General features: G+C 35.4%; 1 protein-coding gene across 2 annotated transcripts in view; it reads left to right on the forward strand.

The window, feature by feature from the left end:
• Positions 1-24133, forward strand: part of EPRS1 (glutamyl-prolyl-tRNA synthetase 1) — an 81161-nt gene that overhangs the window by 33482 nt on the left and 23546 nt on the right. For both annotated transcript variants that reach the window (XM_081297480.1, XM_081297481.1), the window contains exons 17-20: positions 2144-2261; positions 7079-7438; positions 18075-18308; positions 19299-19564. In XM_081297480.1, coding sequence (XP_081153606.1) covers positions 2144-2261; positions 7079-7438; positions 18075-18308; positions 19299-19564 — 978 coding nt within the window. The remainder of the gene's footprint in view (positions 1-2143; positions 2262-7078; positions 7439-18074; positions 18309-19298; positions 19565-24133) is intronic.

Here is a 24133-nt window from a genome sequence, read left to right on the forward strand (position 1 = left end):
TCTTTTTTAAATAAAATAGAAAATAGGGCTGGGGATGTGGCTCAGTGGTTGAGTGCCCCTGAGTTAAATCCCTGGTATCAAAAAAAAAGCAAATCATAACAGACTACATATTATATCCCATCTATAAAATGTCCAGAATGGACAAATCCATAGAAACAAAATAAATCAGTGGTTACCAGGGACTAGAAGAAGAGGATGACAGGGAAGTGATAGATAAAGGGTTTCTTTTTGACATAATGTAAATGTCCTAAAATTATATGGTAATGGTCGCATAGTTTGGTATAACCATTGAATTGTTTGTTGTTGTTGTTTGTTTTTGAGAAAAAGGAAAAAGAGTTGTATTGCTTTATTAGCAAAGGAGATACACAAGGCCTCCTCCATTGCATATCAGTGTACCTAGTATACAATGTGCCTAGTATAGGAAATAGGCACAAAAGGAGCCTCTGGGTACAGTTGACAGTGGGGAACTCACTTGAAGTTTATGACATTGTCATAATGATAAGGGAGATAGATCAGACTCAAAAATATCCTATGCTCCAACCCTTGAATTCAACCTGGGAGAAAAAAAGATTAAAGCACGGTGTTTGTATATGCTGGACTATCCAACCCTCTCCTGGGATGATATTTGTTGTGTAAATTGAATGCACAGATAACATTCATAAGTATTGTTTCAGAATATGAATTTAAGAAATGGTTCAAAACTAGAAAACATAAAAGAAGGTTATAGGTGTAAAATGGAAAATTAGAAATGTTTCTGGCGGCCGTGGTTGCGGCTCAGTGAGAGAGTGCTTTCCTAGCATTTGTGAGGCACTGGGTTTGATCCCCAGCACCACATAAAAATAAACTAATAAAATAAAGGTATTGTGTCCATCTACAAATAAAAAACATATTTAAAAAAAAAGAAGAGAAACCTGGATCAGAAAATATTTTGTCTGGTAAAGTAATTTTCTTGTGCTGAAGTCCAAGATGAAAGAGGACAAAGCTAAAGATTTAAAGAAATTTTGAATGTCTAAGTGAGTTTTAGACAGTTTGCAGAAGGTAAATCCCAAAAATTTTGTGTTGTGATTAAATTTACTATAATTAGCACAAAGTTATTTGAACTTCATAAACTGATACAAAGCAAAGTCCGAAGTATTGATCTGATCTTATCTATCAAGATAATTTTCTTGTATTTGTTAGTTTTTATCCCTTAGGGAAACTAAGTCTTAAAGGAATTAGAGTTTGTATCTATTTTAAAGTCTTAAATGATTACTGGTTGACAAACAGCTATTATTTTAGGTTATAACAATATATTTGACACCCTAAATAAATGTGACTATATGTGTATACACACACACACACACACACACACACACACACACACACATACATCTGAGAACTATATCTGTCTGAATGGAGTACTTCTTAAAGTAATGAATTTTGGGGCATATGAATTATTTCAAGCTATTAAAAATATTGAAGAGGGGCTGGGGTTGTGGCTCAGCGGTAGAGCGCTCATCTCGCATGTGCAAGGCTCTGGGTTTGATCCTCAGTACCACATAAAAATAAATAAATAAAATAGAGGTATTGTGTACAAGAAAAAAGATACAATAAAAAAATGTATTAAAAATATTGAAGACATAGAACTCGTTAGTAAATTATTTCTTTCTCTTTTTACTTTAGCATTTAACACCAAATTTGCAGAAGTCATAGTCTTAGAGGAAGTGGATCATAGCTAATTACAGTACCCTTTAAAATTGAAAAATTCTCATAAAATAAATATTTTACAGAGATTCTTCTTTTAAGCAGATTAGATGTGGTATGGCAGATGAATTTTCTTTAAGTTGAGAGGTATACCAGTTAATATCCACTAATGCTGTTTCTGTTGGAGGCAGGATAGATGTACATTTGCCCTGGGATTAGCTGTTTGTACCTATAAAAGTTCATAAATTGGAAGTTTGTAACAAGAGTAGCTAATTTTAATTCATGTACTTATTGTTTTTGAACTATGCTGAAGAGCTTCTGATTTGAATAGTAAGAGAATGAGTTCTACTTTGAAAATTGTTAGTTCTGTGATGTTGAATTTCTCTGGGAATTCACTTTTGCTTTTTGTTTATATGATTTTGTTCAGATAAAATTTTTGTCCCCTTTTTTTTTTTTTTAGCCCATATAGTTGCAAAGAAGCCCCATGCGTTTTGATATACATTCCGGATGGACATACAAAGGAAATGCCAACATTTGGGTCAAAGGAAAAGGCCAAAGTGGAAACCACAAAAAATGAGGTAAATATTCACTTTGTTTACAGAAAATCACTGATCTTTCTGTCTTCAGGTTTATAATATGTGTTTGTATAAATGACTCATATTTGAGACTGAAGAAAGACCATAACTGCTACTTTTTTTGCATTTCGTTATCATTGTCATCTTTTTAGGTTATGATTTTTAAAAGTTAATTTTATCATGTCAAAAAGTATAAAGACTACATTAAAAGAATATTTTTAAAAGATATTCTTTTTTATTCCTAATAGAGCTGCAGGAGTTTTGTTTTTTGGACAGTATTAGAAATTAAACCCAGGGCCTTTCACATGTTAGACAAGCCCTGAGATATACCTCCCACTCTGCCCTTCTAATTTTGAGGCAAGGTCTTGCTAAGTTGCCTAGGTTGTCTTCAATCTTGCAGTCCTCCTGCCTTAGCCTCCGAAGTAGCTGGAATTACAGGTGTCTGCCACCATGTCTGGCTAGAGAATGTATATTTTTAATAGCTATTGTAATTTGGTTAGGAGCATTGTATTCAGCCATTATGTTGATGAACATCTATTCTTAGCTTCTTATTTTATAAGTGGGTAGTGGTGATCCTTGCCAGAAATCACAAAACTCCCAAGTTACAGAGTTAAAACATTGAGCTGATTTTTTTGGCTCCCTAGTTTTACTGAACTTTGGTGTCTCTTGGAAAAGAACTCCCTGTGGTGTTTAAGGTTCAGAAAAGGAAAATGGGACAGGAGCTGCTATGATGTGATTAATGAGAAAATGTTTACTTGACTTGGAAAATGTGAACACGAACATTTTCTAATCCATTTTCTTCTTGGTGATAATATTTAGTAATCTGTGTAAGAGTGAGTTAGGAGTCCACCTAGCAATGAAGGTCAGAAGGGACATTTTAGATGGAAACACAGGTTTTGTCCTTGTACAAGGTGGTAGATTTGAGAGATGATGACATGTATAGAGAAATAGGGAGACAGGTTTATTTTACAGATTTAGTTTACAGTTCTCTTGAACTTTCTCAGTTCATAGCACCCTTAGTTTATCAGAAGTATTTTCATGGCACCTCTAGTCTAAATGAAATTCTTAACATTAACTAGTTACATTCTAACAAGTAGATAAATATTTATGTCCTAATACTTGGTATCTCTTTGAAAAATAATCCACATAAATTGAAGAAAAGATATTTTTTGAAAAGGTAATTTTAAATTTCATTCTGAAACAAGAATGAAAATTAATGATTTTTCTTTCAACTTGTGTATCATTTTAAGAATGAAATAAAAATTAACATATTTAACATTTAAGAACAAATACCCTTGTGCAGTTATTTTATAATAATAAGTATATACCAGCAGTTCCTAAACTTTTTGGCCTCAGGACCCCCTACACTCTTTTATATATATATGTGTGTGTGTGTGTGTGTGTGTGTGTGTGTGTTATGCTAGGAATCAACACCAGGTTTCATGCATGCTAAGCAGGCACTCTATCACTAAACTATACCCCCAGCTCAGGGACTCCTTAAAAATTCTTCGTTTACATAGGTTATAAGTATTCACCATTCTAAAAAATAACATTGAGAAGTTTTAGAGGAATTTATTAATTTATATTAAAATAACAATAAATCCAAATAAAATAAACATTAATAAAGCTATTTTCTAAAGCAAAATGTATTTTCTAAAGCAAAGTTTAAAATTAGAAGAGTTGTATAGTTTTCTCTTTAATGTCTGACTTGAGCCTCTGAAAATCTGTACTAAACACTCATGAAGAGAATGAGAACAAAAGACAAATTATGTAATAAAAATAGCTGTGACCTTGGACCCCCTTTGAAAGTGTTCTCTGAACCCTCTGGGGATGATCTGAAGATCACACTTTGAGATTGTCATAGTGTGTATCAAAGAATAAGTACAAGATGAGAAGTTTGACTACTGTTTCCTCATTGGTCCCAGTTCTCACCTGTACCTCTCATCTTTTTTTGTTTTTGTTGTTTTTAGTTATGTATGACAGTAAAGTATAATTTGATATATTTATACAAACATGAAGTACATCTTATTCTAATTAGGATTCCAGTCTTGTGACTACACATGATATAGAGATTCATTGTGGCATATTTATATATGTACATAGGACAGTTAAGTCAGATTCATTTCACTGTCTTTCTGTTTCTTGTCCCTCTTCCCTTCATTCCCCTTTGTCTAATCTGCTGAACTTTTATGCTATAAATTAATATGTGTTCTTGAAGAACTTTTTGTTCTGTATATAACATGCTAAAAATAACAGGGCTGGTTAAGGAAAATAGGGTTGACTCCGACCTCCAAAAACAGGCATTTCATGTGGCTGGGACCATTGAAAAATCAACTGGGCGGGGCATCCAAGGTAGTTCATTCACCCGGATACCAGTTGTTGTTGGCTCTCTGTTGGCTGAGAACTCGGGTGAATGTTGGCTGGAATAGCTAGCTACAAGTGGCCTCTAGCATGGTGGTGCCATGATAGTAAGATTTCTTACATGAAAACTCAGGCCTCTGAAAGTGAGTGTCCAGTAGACAAGGTGGAAGCAACATTGTCTGTTACGCTTTCTTTAGCCTTGCAGAGCTCATGTAGTGTTACTTCCACTGTACACTTTGGTGAAAGTAGTTATAAGCTTGCCCAGATCACAGGGAAGGAACAAAGACCCACTTCTTGGTAGAAGGAATATCAAAAAATCTGTGAACATGCTTTGAAACCTGCACAAATCCTGATAGAAATTCAAGTACACTTCACTAATATTTATAACCAGTATGGTAGTCAGAGCTCCTTTGTAGTCTTAATTCTTAAGGAAAATGCTTTTCCTTTGATTGTGGTCTTCAAGGGTATTTGCCAGGAATAGAGACTGATGTAGTCAAAATTGAAGGTTGATCAGGGTATACCTTTGGGTTTGTTTTTTTTTTTCCTCTCATTTTTGGGGCGGGAGGCAGGGCTTGTTAGTGTTTTTCAATCTTTTATGCTCTAACATAGGAGGCAATGTCTTTGAAGATTCCTTAGTATGTGGTTGTACCTGTATCAGATGGCTTAATGTTATGGAAAACAGTGTTTTTAAAGCACCACCTACAGTAATTGGAGGTACTTTATGCAAGGTTTTTAAGATTATCAGGTATTTCCAAAGCTGATTAATTTTAATTTTAATTTTTTTTGCATCACTGGAGATTAAATACAAATCCTCCTACTCTGGGTAGTACTCTTAACACCAAGCTACATCCCCAACCTTTTTGAGGTTGCATCTTATTTTGAGGCAGCATCTTATTAAGTTGCCCAGGCTGGCCTCAAAGTCTCAATCCTCCCAACTCAGCCTTCTAAGTGACTGGAATTTTACGTGTGAGCCACCATGCCCAGTTTTGAAGCTCTCTCATTTATGCTTCTTTGACATAAAGCTTACACACTCAGGAAAAAGTCACATATAATTAATGTAAATTTTCAATATTATACTAATGTCCCTCTGTTTACCAAAAATAAATGAGTAGATTCATATTAGAAAGTAAGTGAAGTAGAATTTGTGTGTATGTGTGTGTTTGTGTGTTCAAGATGGGTTCTTGTTATGTTGTATGTTATTGAGGCTGACTTTGAACCTGCAATCCTCCTACCTCAGCTTTTGGGTAGCTAGGATTAAAGGTACACCACAGTGCCTGGCAGAGTATATATTTTTGACATATTAGTGTCTCCCTGGATTATTATTCTTCCCTACTATATGATGTGAATACATTTATATATGCATATTGCTCTTTGTGGGTGTGTATATAACCTCACCATAAATCATGAGTGTTTTTAAGTATTTTAAGAGAGTAATTTTGAGCAAATGCAAATATTTTTTAACTTACATGCTGACTTTAGAATCTAATTGCTATATAAAATGTCATTCTGACATAACTGTAGGCATGTCTTAGTTATCTAGATAAAGATGTCTTGAATCAGTATGTAGTACTGGATAGAGAGGAAAAAAATCTGGAGTGTAGTACACATGTCTCCATGTATACAGATGAAATTCTGAAAAATTAGGTGGAAGACCATTAAAGAAAATCTTGGGAAGGTACAAGGTGAGCCAGGTTTTAAATTTGAAAGAGTTTCAGTAGTGAGGAAAGCCTGCTAGGCAGAAGAGAACATGACATTGAAAATAAAAAGATTATTTATTCACTTATAGAGATGATTTTAGGGAGCGTCTCTCTAGATTTGTTGAATATACTTTATGCAAACGTGTATCTGTAAGTGTATAATTTTGCCCAAAAGAAACAGTTTTACAATGATGAATTACAATTATGTTATGGTATTTAATGGAGCTCTTCCTTGATAAATAATCTAGATATATCTCATCTTTATAAAAAAATTAAGAATGATACCTAATTCTTATTATTTTCAGCCTTTGTGAAGAAGGCCTTTACACAGATTTATGACTTTCCATTTCCCATCATCCTGATGGGTTAAGTACACTTGTCTCTGTTATAGCATAAATAATGAATTGCACAGCCAGTATTTGCTGCAGTGGTGACTTGTCCCTAGACCTAATGGATGCTCATAGTTTCTGTAATTAGTCCCACAAAGATAAAGATTTAGGTTTCTTTGTGTTTCTTTTTTTTTTTTTCCTATGATTAAAATGCTTATATCTCTGTATCTTCCACCTTTGTTTACTTCTGTCATTTTGGGGGCAGGGGGGGTTAGGATAAATTTTTAGGAATGTTATTGTTTATTTGAACTTTTGAAGAATTGGAGTTTTTGCAGTTTGTTTTTTACTTTAAACAGCCCAAAACAGTTTGATATAATTTTGTGGAAATACATTTAACATGAATTATTTCACTTCTGGTTTTCTGCTTCTTTAGAAAACTGCTCCTCTGAAGGAAAGACCAGCACCTTCTCTGAATAACACTTGTGTCACATCTGAAGATTCCTTGGTCCTTTACAACAGGGTGGCTATTCAAGGGGATGTTGTACGTGAATTAAAAGCCAAGAAAGCAGCAAAGGATGATATAGATGCAGCTGTAAAACAGCTTTTAGCTTTGAAAGCTGAATTTAAAGAGAAAACTGGTCAAGAATATAAACCTGGGAATCCTCCTACTACAGTAGTACAGAGTGTTTCTTCTACATCCCCAGCAAATACTTCAGAAAGTAAATCTCTATATGATAAAGTTGCTGCACAAGGGGAAGTGGTTCGAAAGCTGAAAGCTGAAAAAGCCCCTAAGGTCAGTGTGCCAGAGTGAATTTAGACTAAATCATAAATACAGTATGAATTCATACTGCTCACTGTAGTTTCATCTTCTTATAAACAGTGTTTATTGACTGCCAGCTTGAATATTATATGATATTTATTGATACCTTTTATATGTCTAGCTCTAAAAACATAAAAAGTTCACAGTTGGTGGTGGAGTGGCACTAGGGAAGAATGCACACAAACTCATTGTAATCTTTGATGTGATTGTCATTTTTCGTGATATGTGTAGATTGGTATGAGAAGTATTAATAGTCAGAAGTGACAAGGAATGAGGAAACAATTCATAAAGAGTATTTAAAATATTCCTTGTGGGGTAGGAGTGTGGTAGAGCATGTATTTAGCATGCAAGAGGACCTGGGTTTGATCCCCAGCACCACAAAAAAAAAAAAAAAAAAAAAAAAAAAAATCCTAAAGTAATAGAGACCTTTACAGATAATGAAGTTCAGAGGAAGGCATTCTAAGTGTAGAAACATGGTACTGGAAAGCTTGCTAAAAATGCAAATCACTGGGACCTGCCCCTGACCTTTCTGCTTTAGAAAGTCCAGAATTCCCAGAGAATGCTTTTCTAAAAAATTATGCAGGTGATTCACATGTTGCTGGTCCAGGGATAATGCTTTTAGAATAAAATGGTGTAGGAGGTAACACTAGTAAAGACACAGAGGTGGGAAGATACCATGTGAATTCAGGAAACAATGAGTGGGTTGTTGAGGGGTTTTTTGAAATGGTTTTCTTAGTGTATTGTAGTTGTACATAACCTTAGGGTTCATTTTAACATAGTCATGCATGCATGGAATATAATTGGTTCCATTTGTCCCCAGTACTTCTTCTTTCCCTCCTTTCCTCCCTCCCCACTGCTCCTCTTCTATTGCTCTTCCTTCTGTTTGTTTACTGGTTTTATTTATTTATTTTTATGTGGTGCTAAGGATCAAACCCATGCCTCACACATGCTAGGCAAGCGCTCTGCCACTGAGCTACAATCCCAGCCTTATTTATTGTTTTTTTTTTTTTTTTTTAATGAGAGGGTGTTTTTAAAATTTTTTTTTTTATTTGTAGATGAACACACAGTATATTTATTTTTATGTGGTACTGAGGATCAAACCCAGTGTCTCACACATGCGAGGCAAATGCTTTACCATGCAGCCCCAGCCCCAGCCTCTAATGAGAGATTTTTTTTACCAGTGACTGCCTCAGACTTTTTGCAGAGGAACCTTCAAACAATACCAAGTTTTTGTTTTGTTTTTGTGTGTGTGTGTGTGTGTGTGTGTGTGTCTCTCTCTCTTTCTCTTTTTGTGTGTGTGTGTGTGTTTCTCTTTCTCTTTCTCTTTTTTTTTTTTTTTTTTTTTTGGTGCCAGGGATTGAATCCAGGGGTGCTTAACCACAGAGCCACATCCCCAGCCCTTTTTTGTATTTTATTTAGAGATAACATCTCCCAGAATTGTTCAGGGCCTTGCTGAGGCTGGCTTTGAACTCATGATCCTCTTGCTTCAGCCTCCCAAACCACTGGGAGTAAAGGCATGTGCCACAGTGTCCAGCTGATTCCAAATTTTGATTGAAGTATACATTTATTCTTATTCCAGCATGTCTTTAGGGAAAACATTTAGCCAAGTGGGTCATAGCATCTAATTGTGGAATGACATTATTTGTTGTGAGAGACAAAGGGAATAATATCTGTGATAGGTAAAGATCATATTTAAAAATGAAGATATATAGTTCTACTCAAACAGCAGCATAGTTCCAAAACATGATCAAATAAATAGTGCCATAACTGGATATAATTCAGTTATTGATGAGCTGTCAAAAATTGTAGAGTTGGTGCTGTGGCTTGAACACAGAGATGTATGTCATTACTATGGGCTTTACTTTTTGGTTGGAGGGGAATTGTTCTAAAGTGTTACCAGAAAATCTGTTGTCCTGTCAGAGTCTTGGGCTTAGGCTGGAGAATGACAAACTTGAGGTTGCAAGTTCTTGACCTCAGTAAGTTGCTAGGCATCTGACTGGAAACCCTACTACCTAAGATATTTCCATTCATGAACATTGGACCTCTCCTAAGGAGAGAAAATGGGTTTTTGCCCTAGTAGTTAATATTTCATTGTGTTTTCATTGCGAAATATGAGATATTTTTTCATCTTTTATCTTTAGTGAGCCTATTAATGTACTACAGAACTATGGTTATGTGAAAACAAACAGAAACAAGAAACTACTTCAAGGAAAAAGGCTGCAAAATATAGGGATTTAGGATATAACTCCTTGCTGTTTCCACTATATGGTGACATTGGGATTATTTTTGCTCTCTGTATATGTTGGACACTTCCTGGATGTAATTTGAGGGGAAGGGATTTGGTCTTCAAATTTATTTATTCTGAGTAGAATACATTGACATTCTGCTAATTATGTGTTGAGTAAATGACAGCAAAAGATATAATGGTGGTCAACTACATTTCTCATCCTGTTAGGTTAATGGATTACATCATGCTTTTATGAAATACTATTGTTGAGGTTACAAAAATTTAAACTATGAGTAAAAAGATCTAAATTTCTTTGGCAGTTGGGCAAGTAGTTTTGCTAGGTGTTTTGATACTGATAACTAACATTGAAATATATCTTACTTCAGTTTAGTTTGGCTTACTTTTATTGAATGCCTACTGTGTACTATATATGTGTTTCAAATTACTGCTTATACTTTTTCTCTAAAGCTAACAATAGTAAGTATTGCTCTCTCTTCTAGAGAACCATATCAGTTATTGAGAATGGAACTACTCTTTAACTTCCTTGTGACACTGTGTAATATGTGCTTTTTAATCTTCACAACAGCCAAGCCCATTGACTTTCTTTTCTTTTTTTAAAAAGTATTTATTTTTTTTTTAGTTGTAGTTGACACAATACCTTTTTAATTTTATTTGTTTATTTTTATGTGGTGCTGAGGACCGAACCCAGGGCCTCGCACATGCTAGGCAAGCGCTCTACCGCTTAGCCAGCGTCAAGCCCATTGATTTTCAAAGAATATTTTTTATTTGCTTGTCTAAGTAACCATTGAGAAATATGGAAGTAACTTTTGAAATTTGCAAGCCCTGGATTCAAATTTTGAATGATTCTCAAGTTATTTTCCATTAGAAATGATAATTGTAGGGCATTACATTAGAAGCACTAGAGAATTATCAGTTTTACCAGTTTGTTATTATTAAGCAAGTCTGTGCTTATTTTACATTAATAATATGTCCAAGTCTCTTTACAGTTCTATTTCCTACAAAAAGTAGTTATTTTACTGTGTCATAGTTAGTGGTAAAGAGGTGACGACTAAACATGAAAGAAGGGAGGTTGTTAAACTTTTCTTGCTCTATTATTTTGGGGAGTATTTTGTTTTTGTTTTGCAGTGCTGGGGATCAAACACAATGCCTCACACATGCTAGGCAAGTGCTTTACCACTGAGCTATATCCTATTTTTATTTTGAGAGAGGGTTTTACTAAGTTGCCCATGCTGGCTTCAAACTAAAAATCCTCCTGCGTCAGCCTCCTGAGTAGCTAGGATTACAGGCTTTTTCCACCATGCCTGGTGCTCTGTTTTTGTTTGTTTCGGTTTTTTTTTTTTTTTTTTCCTTTTCTGCTATAGGGTGAAATAGGTACTTACTTGCTAGAACTTTTAAGTGTAAAGATCATATAAGCAAGAAGATGAGCAAGGAATAAAGACCTAGAATTCAACCTTTTCCTTCTTATCCTTTTCCTCTTATTTTTAAAATTATAGTCACTCTTCAAATTTTAAATGTTAACTTTAAATTTCCAAAGTTACAGTTTCAAAGATGAAACTTTTTATTTTGAGCATGTTTTACTGCTTTGAAATCTGAGTGAGCACAATGGTTTTTTTGTGTATGGTTTTATTTGGGGCAGGGAGTGCACCAGGGATTGGACCCAGAGGTACTGGAGGGAGTACTGATAACTGTTGAATATTGCAGTTGCAGCATTTTATTTTGATTCATAGCACCTTTTATTTGTGTCCACAATAATCCATCAGAAATAACTTCGGCGATCTTTGCTTGCCTTCCTGCCTATCAGTCTGTTCATCTGTCTGTCTGTCTGTTTTTGAGGATCTTGGAGGATAGAGATCTCCTTATGTCTCCCAGACTGGCTTTGAACTCTTGGGCTTGATCGATTCTGCTGCTTTAGCCTTCTGAGTAACTGGGACTACAGACACACATCATCATGCCTGTGTTGCTCTTTTGTTTTTTACACCATTGTTATTATTTTTAAAACCCAAATCACAGTTTATCAGGAAAGGAATGTTACTGTACCCTTTTGAGCAGTAAATAGGTTATTCTAGAAAACCACTCTCTAATAATATCACCCCAAACAGCTTTCTAAATTCTCAGATCAAAAAATAAAGTTTTGTGGGGGTGGGAATTAGAAGAAGAAATACATCCATTCTTTCCCTTGATGGTTTTTAAGATTCTTGCTTGGAATTTGTGTTTAATAGATTCCTGCTTTATTTGTACTTGCTATTTAATGCACACTTGCTTTTGATCTAAACAAGCATAGAATCTGTCGTGTATTAGATTGTGGTTGAAAACACTTCACAAGACATAACTTCAGTTTAGGTATCTTCCAGGAAAATCTGAGGTGTTGTAACCCAGGTGTGACTCTAGGGTATGAGCTCTTTACTGTGCTGTATTAAGTACTAGGATCAGGACTCAGTTATTGGGCTGTTTCTTATAGGTTTAGATATTTAAGCCAAATGGATTTCTTATAATTTGACTCTTTTAATGCCTTCTTTGAAAACCTGTGATCTTGTAGCTCACTAAATTTACCTGCATCTACATTCTCCTTTAGTTAGGTAGGAGTCTCTGTTCTTATACTCCCCCCACCCCTTACTCCACATACCCCCCACCCCTGACACCCCTCATCAGGTGGGAACATTTCCTTTAGAGATTTTCTTATGCAGGTATAATTCTCTCAGATGTGCTAGTGAGAAGCAAAGGGGAATTTAAAAAAATATTTTTTTATTGAGAATTCAGATGTAGAGGCCACTTTGGAAAGTTATATTATTGTCATAAATTGCTAAGGATCTAGGTATTTTCTTTGTTACAATTCCCTCCTTTTCCCATGGAGAAATGTTTCCATCTAGTGGCTGCAACAAAAATAGCTCTTTGAAGCTTGTCATTCTAAATGTAACCAGATATGTTCCCTTCTTTTCTCCTCTTCCCAATTTTGAATTATAAATTTTTAAGATCATTTTTATTTACCTCAAATTCCAGTTGGAAACCTTCACTGAAGTCTTTTATGTAGGTTGTTTTCTTTCTTACGAATTTATACCAGAAATTGTATATAGTGGCATGTGTTAGATGAATTTAAAACAGTTTTTTAAGAACTTAAACTATTTTACTTTTAAGCTTCTATTGTTGTATAATTATGGTAACTAGTATATACAATCCCTTTGTAAAGGGAAATTATAAAAGCCTTCTAATAATGAAAATTAGCTATTAAAAGAGATTATGTTTCTCTTATCCTTTCCTATCCTTCAGTTCTGTATTATGTATTCTGAGAGACATATTCGAATATTCAGATCTCTCTTGAAAAGCAGTTTTTGCAGCATTAAGATTAAAATGAACATTTTGATCATTTTCTCATGCCTTCTATAATTTCATGCATACTATAGTGATCAAAAATCACAGCATCTGGAATAAACCTTAGATTCAAATACTAGTTCTACTACTTACTTTGTAACTTTGGATAAGGTACTTTGTCTTTCTGGGCTTTGCTTCTTCTGTAAAGTGTGAATGAGGATAGTTTTGAAAATTGAGTATAATAATCCACATAAAATATTTAACGTAGTGTCTGGTACAGAATAAACTTGCCATGAAATGATAATGATTATTTCTTATATTTATATTGCTAATTTCTCAAGAATGTTTAGATTCTTTCTCGCTCTCAGTCGCAATACTAGAGATTGAATCCAAGGGTGCTTTACCACTGAGCTATATTTCCAATCCTTTTTGAGACAGGGTCTCAGTAAATTTTCCAGTCTGGAAGCAAATTTGTGATCCTCCTGCCTCAGCCTCCTGTGTTGTTGAGATTACAACGTACCTGGCAAGAATCTTTATGTGCTTTCTAAATTTTCAGGGAAAATTGCTCAGTAATGTATATAATTTTACTCTTATTCACACACAATGTCTTTCAATCTCAAGTGAAATTAAATACCTACAGTATCTCAATAATAAACTAGTTTCCTTGCCTTACTTTTCTTACTATAGCATTTTAAATTATAATCGTGTCAAAAAAATTTTTTTTTCCTACTGTGTGGAAAAAGTGTACTGACTTCAAACTCTGTTGAATATTTGCTTGTAGTGTAAAACTTCTTTCATTTACATAGTCGTCCTTTCTGAAAATGTTTGCAGTGAATTCCCTTTTTTCCTATTCTAATGTAAGTTTCCTTTTCTTGTCTGTGTGTTTTAGCTACTATACCCTTTTTCTTAGGAAAAGGTAGATTCTACTGTGAATTCTTTTGATTTTTTAAATTACATTTATAATCTTAATTATAAAAACAATATAAAGAAGACACAGGTCAGGAATACAGATCAGACAACCTACTCTGGTCTTTGTGCAGTGCTTTGTATACACTAAAATCAGTAGACTGGAAAATATTATAGAATAATTAGACAAAGTATGTAATTTGCTGTCTCATGGATGCAATTTCTTTGAAAGTGTTCCTGTGCTTCTCTGCATTCCTGTGGCCCCCATCTTAGCTTCTGTTGGGTTTCACTTAGCTATTTGGAGTGATGTTATAATTTAGCAGTAAAAATTGGATAGGGTAATATGGAAGCATTTTTTCCTTGCAATTTTGATTAATGCCTTGAGGTTCCCACTGGTATGTCAGTTTGCAAACTTGAGGTCCTTTGTCTGCATTGCTGTCTTTTCTGGTAGAGCCACAGTGTCATCTTAGGCTAAGTGTATCTTTCTTTTTTATTATGATTATGTTAAAACATCAGGTTGAAATATACAGGTGAGCATCTGATTTAAAAACTTCAACATACTTTCTCATTTCATAATTTTTTTAAAAGAGTGATATGACTCTTCTTTAGGTGGGCTCAAGCTTCATTTTATTTTTTCCACCATTTTAATGTCTGTTTAGTAAGCTAAAGAAAATAAGCACTGTGTAAAGGAAACCATTGAGCTAATCATTATTCTGATTTTATACGTTCTGACTTCACTACCTACAAACCTAGGATTTGACACTTGAGTTTATGTGGATATTCTTATAATTGATTTATCTGTTTATTTATCTAATGTGGAAAAGTTTTAGTGTATGTTTATTTTTATGGTTTGTATAAGGGACAGTGTGTATAATTTATATTTTTATTTTATTTACTTTTTTTTTTTTGTACCAGGGATTGAACTCAGGGTCATTCGGCCACTGAACCACAACCCCAGCCATATTTTGTATTTATTTAGAGACAGGGTCTCACTGAGTTGCTTAGCACCATGCCATTGCTGAGGCTGGCTTTGAACTTGCTATTCTCCTGTCTCAGCCTCTTGAGCTACTGGGATTAAAGGCATGCACCACTGTACCTGGCTGTAATTTATATTTTTAACTTTTCTTTGACTTAGATTACTGATTTAAAAGTTTTCTCTCTTTTTTTAAATATATTTTTTAGTTGTAGATAGACACAATATCTTTATTTATTTATTTATTTAGAAAATCACAATATTTATTGCATGTATTTCTTAGTAATGGTTTTAAAAAAACATTTCCTGGGGGCTGGAGTATAGCTCAGTGGTAAAAGCTTTTGCCTGTTATGCATGAAGGCCTGGGTTTGGTCCCCAAGCACTGCAAAAAAAAAAATTTCCTGACATTTGTTATTTATGTTATCAGAGTAAAATTAGTGTTATTATCTAATGATGAGAAAATCTTTGTTCCACTTTGTAAGCCATTTATTTATATATGTATGGTGCTGAGGACTGAACCCAGTGCCTCACGTGCTAGGAGAGCAATCCACTACTGAGCCACAACCCCATCCCTAAAATGGGTCTCTCTTTTTTTTTTTAATATTTATTATTTTTTTTTTTTTAGTTCTCGGCGGACACAACATCTTTGTTGGTATGTGGTGCTGAGGATCGAACCCGGGCCGCACGCATGCCAGGCGAGCGCGCTACGGCTTGAGCCACATCCCCAGCCCTGGGTCTCTTTTTTGATTTAACTTATTTATGATATAAAGGTATAGTCATGCCTTTATATCTGTGGGGGATTCATTCCAGGACAACCTTAATTACCAAAATCTGAGAAAGTTCAGTTCCTGTATTTAGTAGCATAGTATTGCATATAGTTTACACATGTCCTTTGTATACTTGTAATTAGTTATTTTTTACAAAACCAGGGTTGAACTCAGAGCCTGTGCGTACTGTGCAAGTGTTCTACCACTGAGGTACATCCCTAGCCTATGTGTATACTTTATCACCTTTAGATTGCTTGTAGTACTTAGTGCAGTACAAATGCTATCTAAATAGCTGTTGTACTATTTAGGGAATAATGACAAGGAAAAAAGTCTGTACATGTTCAATATAGATGAACTTTTTTTTCCCAAATTTTTTTTAAATTTTTTAATTTGCTTTAATTAGTTACACATAACAGTACAATGATCTTGACATATCATACATTTGAATCAGGTGGGATATAGTTTCTCATTTTTCTGAGTGTACAGGTTGCAGAATTACATTGGTCATGCAGTCACGTATATACCCACAGCAATAATAATGTCTATTTTATTCTGCTGTCCTTCCATTCCCCCCTTCCCCCTCCTCCCCCCCATCACTTCTCTCTACCCAATCTAATGTGACCCCTTCTTTTTTTTTTTCTTCCCTCACATCGTCATACCTGAATTCTGTATAACGAAGGGGGTCTCCTTCCCTCTTCCATGCAATTTCCACTCTTCTTCCCTTTCCCTCCCACCTCTCTTCCCTATCTAGAGGTAATTTTCTTCTCATGCTCTTCCTCTCTACCACATTTTGAGTCACCTCCCTTATATCAGAGGAGACATTTGGCATTTGTTTTTTTGGTATTGGCTAACTTCACTTAGTATAATCTGCTCTAATGCCATCCATTTCCCTGCAAATGCCATGATCTTATTATTTTTTTTAGTGCTGAGTAATATTCCATTGTGTATAAATGCCACATTTTTTTATCCTTTCATCCATTGAAGGGCATCTAGGTTGGCTCCATAGTCTAGTTATTGTGAATTGTGCTGCTATAAATATTGATGTGGCTGTGCCCCTGTAGCATGCTGTTGTTAGGTCTTTTGAGTATAGTCTGAGAAGAGGAATAGCTGAGTCAATGGTGGTTCCATTCCCAGTTTTCCAAGGAATCTTCATACTGCTTTCCAAATTGGCTGCACCAATTTGCAGTCGCACCAGCAATGTATGAGTGTACCTTTTTCCGCATCCTTGCCAGCAACTTGTTGTTGTTTGACTTCATAATGGCTGCCATTCTTACTGGAGTGAGATAGTATCTTAGAGTAGTTTTAACTTGCATTTCTCTGATTGTTAAGGATGGTGAGCATTTTTTCGTGTATTTGTTGATTGATTGTATGTCCTCTTCTGAGAAGTGTCTGTTCAGGTCCTTGGCCCATTTGTTGAGTGGGTTATTTGGTTTTTTGTTGTTGTTGTTGTTGTTGTTGTTCATCTTTTTGAGTTCTTTGTATATCCTAGAGATTAGAGCTCTATCTGATGTGTGAGGGGTAAAAATTTCCAACTATGGGAAGAAAAGAAAACATTGCTTCCCTAATCCTGTTTAACAAAGGGGAGTAAAGTTAACAAAGTTCTTTAAAACACAGCTCAAAGGGGTGTAAGAGGTGAGAACAGAAAAGCTGGTGGTTCTATTGATTTTTGGTCCCTTTCAGGGAAACAGGAGAAGCACACTAGGGACATTTTCAGGCTAAAATTTAGCTAGTTACCTCCACACATCTAAGGCAGATCAGAACTTGGGACACTGCATCTGTCCAAAGTAAAACAATGCCATCACACTTAACAGAGACACAGACAAAAAGACACAGATTACAAACAGATTGGGGGAGTATCCCCCTCAGATTGGGTCTGACGACCCCAGATTGGGGGAGCATCCTCCTCAGGTTGGGTCTGATGACCGCAGATTTGGGAAGTATCCCCTTCAGATTGGGGGTGGGACGTTTCTCCCAGAAGCCCTGGCTGGCAACCCTATAGTGCGCTCACCGAGGCCAGTTGCCAGCCCAGAATACAGATTCTACAGGCTGTAGTCAGAACAAAACAGACACACAAATAACAAGTCTAACAAGTGTTAGACTCTCCCATTTGGGGGTCCTGGGGTCTGGGGGATCCCGGACAAGCCCCCAGATGTAATGCCAGTTTTGTGGGACCCCAATAGACCTCCAGGAGCTGAATTCTGTACAGTCACACAAGAGTCTTTATTGCAAGCTTGAGCCTGGACTCACAACCATACCTGATGCAGCAGTCCCAGGGAGTGAGTCCCCAAATATATTTGATCTTTAGTTGATTGAATCTATAGAGAGTTGACTGTACTTTGGTAATAATTAAAGATTTTTAATGACATTTTCAGGAAGTATTATAGTATCTCTTTTCCTCTTTTATCTCAGACTAAAGTGAATGAAGCTGTAGAATGCTTACTCTCCCTAAAAGCTGAGTATAAAGAAAAAACTGGGAAGGACTATATACCTGGTCAGCCCCCATCATCTCAAAGTTCAGATTCAAATCCTATTAGAAACTCTGATACTGCTGGTCCAGAAACACCAGAAGCGAAAGTACTTTTTGACAAAGTAGCTTCCCAAGGGGAAGTAGTTCGAAAACTTAAAGCTGAAAAAGTCTCTAAGGTAAGTGTGGTATTTTATTTGTGTTTTTGTTTTTCTATATTTTATGTTGTTTTCTTTGGAGCATTTTCTGCCCTATTGTATCTGTTGAACTTTTACTCATGTTTAATTTCTTAACTTCCTTATCTTGCCTTTTAGAGAAAAATTTTGTGTATTCTTTTTTTCCCTAAAAAAAGAATGGGTATTTTCACATGACACTGCTCTTCCCTGACATTGTACTTAATGATACTATATTTTAATTGTTAAAATAGGTTTCCCTCTAATCTGTAAGATTCTAGAGTATAGGGATCCAGATCCAATTGTGCCTGGCACATTTTGGCCCTTAATACTTGTTTTACTCTCCTAAAGCTCTGTCAGTCTCAAATGGCAGGTTTTGTTTTGAGCTCTAGTATAGTTTATGTTAATGTTGTTCATAAGAGTACGGTTTTCCATATAGAATCACATGCATGGAACACAGTTGTCATAGGTTTTGAAATTTAGCCAGTATAGAAATTTGATTATTGCCATCTTTATTATCACAAAATGTTCGACTTCTGTGACTTAATGGCTCTTAACCTTAGATACCCATGGAATACATGTTCTATACCATTGCTTTCTAATAGAATTTCCTGCAATGATGGAAATACTCCATAACAATACTGTCCAGTGTAATAGTCACTAGCCAAGGTAGCTAGAAGAAGGAGGTGGGGGTTGAAATATGACTATTGTGACTGAAAAAAATGAATTTTTAATTTTATGTATTTTATAAATAGCCACATGTGACTGTAGATTACTGTTTGGACACTATAGTTATAGACACTATTTTTCAGACAGTCTTTTGCACAGTTTTGTCCCTGTTTATTATATTCTTTTAGTTATTTTCAGTAGTTACTTTACTTATATTTTCAAACCTGCTACTAAAACTTTGGGTATTTGTTTAAATGTGCTTTGACAGTTATTTGAATTAAATGCTATCTTTCTTTCTTTCTCTCTTCCTCTTTTGTTTAATGAAAGGATCAAATTGATATAGCTGTACAAGAACTCCTCCAGCTGAAAGCACAGTACAAGTCTCTGACAGGAGTAGAGTATAAGCCTGTGTCTGCCACTGGGGCTGAGGACAAAGATAAGAAGAAGAAAGAAAAGGAAAATAAATCTGAAAAGCAGAATAAACCTTCAAAACAAAATGATGGCCAAGGGAAAGACTCTAATAAAACCCAGGGGAGTGGGCTGTCGTCAGGTGGAGCCGGAGGAGAAGGACAGGGGCCTAAGAAACAGACCAGGTAATAAAACACAGAAACTTCATTTGAAGTGAAACACAATTTTGAATGAATTAAATTCTAAATCATTGTTTTAAATGAACAAATTTTGGTTAATTTGGTTATTAAATTAAGTCACCGGGTTGGTTGCTAATGTAATGTAAGCAGATAACCTTCTATTAATTTTCAGTTTATTTAACTTTTTTTTTCATTTTATTTTTTTTATTGTTGGTCGTTCAAAACATTACATAGTTCTTAATATATCATATTTCACAGTTTGATTCAAGTGGGTTATGAACTCCCATTTTTACCCCGTATACAGATTGCTGTATCACATCAGTTACACTTCAATTGATTTACATATTGCCATTCTAGTGTCTGATGTATTCTGCTGTCTATCATATTCTCTACTATCCCCCTTCCCCTCCCCTCCCCTCCCCTCCCCTTTTCTCTCTCTACCCCCTCTACTGTAAATCATTTCTTCCACTTGTATTATTCTTCTCTTACCCCTCCTTTCCTCTTATATGTAATTTTGTATAACCCTGAGGATCACCTTCCATTTCCATGTGATTTCCCTTCTCACTCCCTTTCCCTCCCACCTCTCATCCCTGTTTAATGTTAATCTTCTTCTCAAGCTCTTCGTCCCTACCCTGTCCTTGGTTACTCCCCTTATATCAAAGAAGTCATTTGGCATTTGTTTTTTAAGGATTGGCTAGCTTCACTTAGCATAATCTGCTCTGATGCCATCCATTTCCCTCCAAATTCTATGATTTTGTCCTTTTTTAATGCAGAGTAATACTCCATTGTGTATAAATGCCACATTTTTTTTAATCCATTCATCAATTGAAGGACATCTAGGTTCCTTCCACAATCTTGCTATCATGAATTGTGCTGCTATGAACATCGATGTAGCAGTGTCCCTGTAGCATGCTCTTATTAGGTCTTTAGGGAATAGACCGAGAAGGGGAATAGCTGGGTCAAATGGTGGTTCCATTCCCAGCTTTCCAAGAAATCTCCATACTGCTTTCCAAATTGGCTGCACCAATTTGCAGTCCCACCAACAATGAGCAAGTGTACCCTTTTCCCCGCATCCTCTCCAGCACTTGTTGTTGGACTTCATAATGGCTGCCAATCTTACTGGAGTGAGATGGTATCTTAGGGTGGTTTTGATTTGCATTTCTCTGACTGCTAGCGATGCTGAGCATTTTTTCATGTACTTATTGATTGATTGTATGTCCTCATCTGAGAAGTGTCTGTTCAGGTCCTTGGCCCATTTGTTGATTGGGTTATTTGTTATCTTATTGTCTAATTTTTTGAGTTCTTTGTATACTCTGGATATTAGGGCTCTATCTGAAGTGTGTGGAGTAAAGATTTGTTCCCAGGATGTAGGCTCCCTGTTTACCTCTCTTATTGTTTCTTTTGCTGAGAAAAAACTTTTTAGTTTGAGTAAGTCCCATTTGTTGATTCTTGTTATTAACTCTTGTGCTATGGGTGTCCTATTGAGGAATTTGGAGCCCGACCCCACAGTATGTAGATCATAGCCAACTTTTTCTTCTATCAGACGCCGTGTCTCTGATTTAATATCAAGCTCCTTGATCCATTTTGAGTTAACTTTTGTGCATGGCGAGAGAAAGGGATTCAGTTTCATTTTGGTGCAAATGGATTTCCAGTTTTCCCAACACCATTTGTTGAAGATGCTATCCTTCCTCCATTGCATGCTTTTAGCCCCTTTATCAAATATAAGATAGTTGTAGTTTTGTGGATTGGTTACTGTGTCCTCTATTCTGTACCATTGGTCCACCCGCCTGTTTTGGTACCAGTACCATGCTGTTTTTGTTACTATTGCTCTGTAGTATAGTTTGAAGTCTGGTATCGCTATACTACCTGATTCACACTTCCTGCTTAGCATTGTTTTTGCTATTCTGGGTCTTTTATTATTCCATATGAATTTCATGATTGTTTTATCTATTTCTACAAGAAATGCTATTGGGATTTTGATTGGCATTGCATTGAACTTATAGAGAACTTTTGGTAATATCGCCATTTTGATGATGTTAGTTCTGCCTATCCATGAACAGGGTATATTTTTCCATCTTCTAAGGTCTTCTTCTATATCTCTCTTTAGGGTTCTGTAGTTTTCATTGTATAAGTCTTTCACCTCTTTTGTTAGGTTGATTCCCAAGTATTTTATTTTATTTTTTTAGGATATTGTGAATGGAGTAGTTGTCCTCATTTCCGTTTCAGAGGATTTGTCGCTGATATACAGGAATGCCTTTGATTTATGCATGTTGATTTTATATCCTGCCACTTTGCTGAATTCATTTATTAGCTCTAATAGTTTCTTTGTAGACCCTTTTGGGTCTGCTAGGTATAGAATCATGTCATCTGCAAATAGTGATAATTTAAGTTCTTCTTTTCCTATTTTTATGCCTTTAATTTCTTTTGTGTGTCTAATTGCTCTGGCCAGTGTTTCGAGGACTATGTTGAACAGAAGTGGTGAGAGAGGGCATCCCTGTCTTGTACCAGATCTTAGAGGGAATGCCTTCAATTTTTCTCCATTCAGAATGATGCTGGCCTGTGGCTTATCATAGATTGCTTTTACAATGTTGAGGTATGATCCTGTTATCCCTAATTTTTCTAGAGTTTTGAACATAAAGGGATGCTGTACTTTGTCGAATGCTTTTTCTGCATCTATCGAGATGATCATATGGTTCTTATTTTTAAGTCTATTGATGTGGTGAATAACATTTATTGATTTCCGTATATTGAACCAGCCTTGCATCCCAGGGATGAATCCTACTTGATCATGGTGTATAATTTTTTTGATATGTTTTTGAATCCGCTTCGCCAGAGTTTTATTGAGGATTTTTACATCTAGGTTCATTAGAGATATTGGTCTGTAGTTTTCTTTCTTTGAAGTGTCTTTGTCTGGTTTAGGCATCAGGGTGATGTTGGCCTCGTAGAATGTATTTGGAAGTTCTCCCTCTTTTTCTATTTCCTGAAATAGCTTGAAAAGTATTGGTGTTAGTTCCTCTTTAAAGGTTTTGTAAAACTCTGCTGTATACCCATCCAGTCCTGGGCTTTTCTTAGTTGGTAGTCTTTTGATGGTTTCTTCTATTTCCTCTATTGTTATTGGTCTGTTTAGGTTGTCTATATCCTCCTGACTCAATCTGGGCAGATCATATGACTTAAGAAATTTATCTATGCCTTCACTATCTTCTATTTTATTGGAGTATAAGGATTCAAAATAATTTCTGATTATCTTCTGTATTTCTGAAGTGTCTGTTATGATATTGCCTTTTTCATCCCGTATGCTAGTAATTTGAGTTCTCTCTCTTCTTCTCTTCATTAGCATGGCTAAGGGTCTGTCGATTTTATTTATTTTTTCAAAGAACCAACTTTTAGTTTTGTCAATTTTTCAATTGTTTCTTTTGTTTCAATTTCATTAATTTCAGCTCTGATTTTAATTATTTCTTGCCTTCTACTTCTTTTGCTGTTTTGCTCTTCTTTTTCTAGGATTTTGAGATGAAGTATGAGATCATTTATTTGTTGGTTTTTTTCTTTTTTTAAGGAATGAACTCCAAGCGATGAATTTTCCTCTTAGAACTGCTTTCAATGTGTCCCATAGATTCCGATATGTTGTGTCTGTGTTTTCATTTATCTCTAAGAATTTTTTAATCTCCTCCTTGATGTCTTCTAAAACCCATTGATCATTCAGTAACCTATTGTTCATTCTCCAAGTGATGCATGATTTTTCCTTCCTTCTTTTATCGTTGATTTTCAGTTTCATTCCATTATGATCAGATAGGATGCATGGTATTATCTCTACTCCTTTATATTGTCTAAGAGTTGCCCTGTGACATAATATATGATCTATTTTTGAGAAGGATCCATGTGCTGCTGAGAAAAAAGTGTAACTGCTTGATGTTGGGTGGTATATTCTATATATGTCAATTAAGTCTAGGTTGTTAATTGTGTTATTGAGTTCTATAGTTTCCTTATTTAACTTTTGTTTGGAAGATCTGTCCAGTGGTGAGAGAGGTGTGTTGAAGTCTCCCATGATTATTGTATCGTGGTCTATTAGACTCTTGAACTTGAGAAGAGTTTGCTTGACGAACATAGCTGCACCATTGTTTGGGGCATATATATTTATGATTGTTATGTCTTGTTGGTGTATGGTTCCCTTGAGCAGTATGCAGTGTCCCTCTTTATCCCTTTTGATTAACTTTGGCTTGAAATCTATTTTATTAGATATGAGTATGGACACTCCTGCTTGTTTCCGCAGTCCATATGAGTAGTATGATTTTTCCCAACCTTTCACCTTCAGTCTATGTATATCTTTTCCTATCAAATGCGTCTCCTGTAGGCAGAATATTGTTGGGTCTTGTTTTGTGATCCATTCAACTAGCCTGTGTCTCTTAATTGGTAAGTTTAAGCCATTAACATTTAGGGTTATTATTGAGATATGGTTTGTTCTTCCAGCCATATTTGTTTATTAATGTTACTAAACCTGATTTGTTTTCCTCTTTGATTACTTTCCCCCCTTTACTGTCCTACCTCCCACTGTTGGTTTTCATTGTTATTTTCCATTTC

The sequence above is a fragment of the Spermophilus citellus genome (genome assembly GCF_964194105.1).
Source record: "Spermophilus citellus genome assembly, chromosome: 6".
NCBI lineage: Eukaryota > Metazoa > Chordata > Mammalia > Rodentia > Sciuridae > Spermophilus > Spermophilus citellus.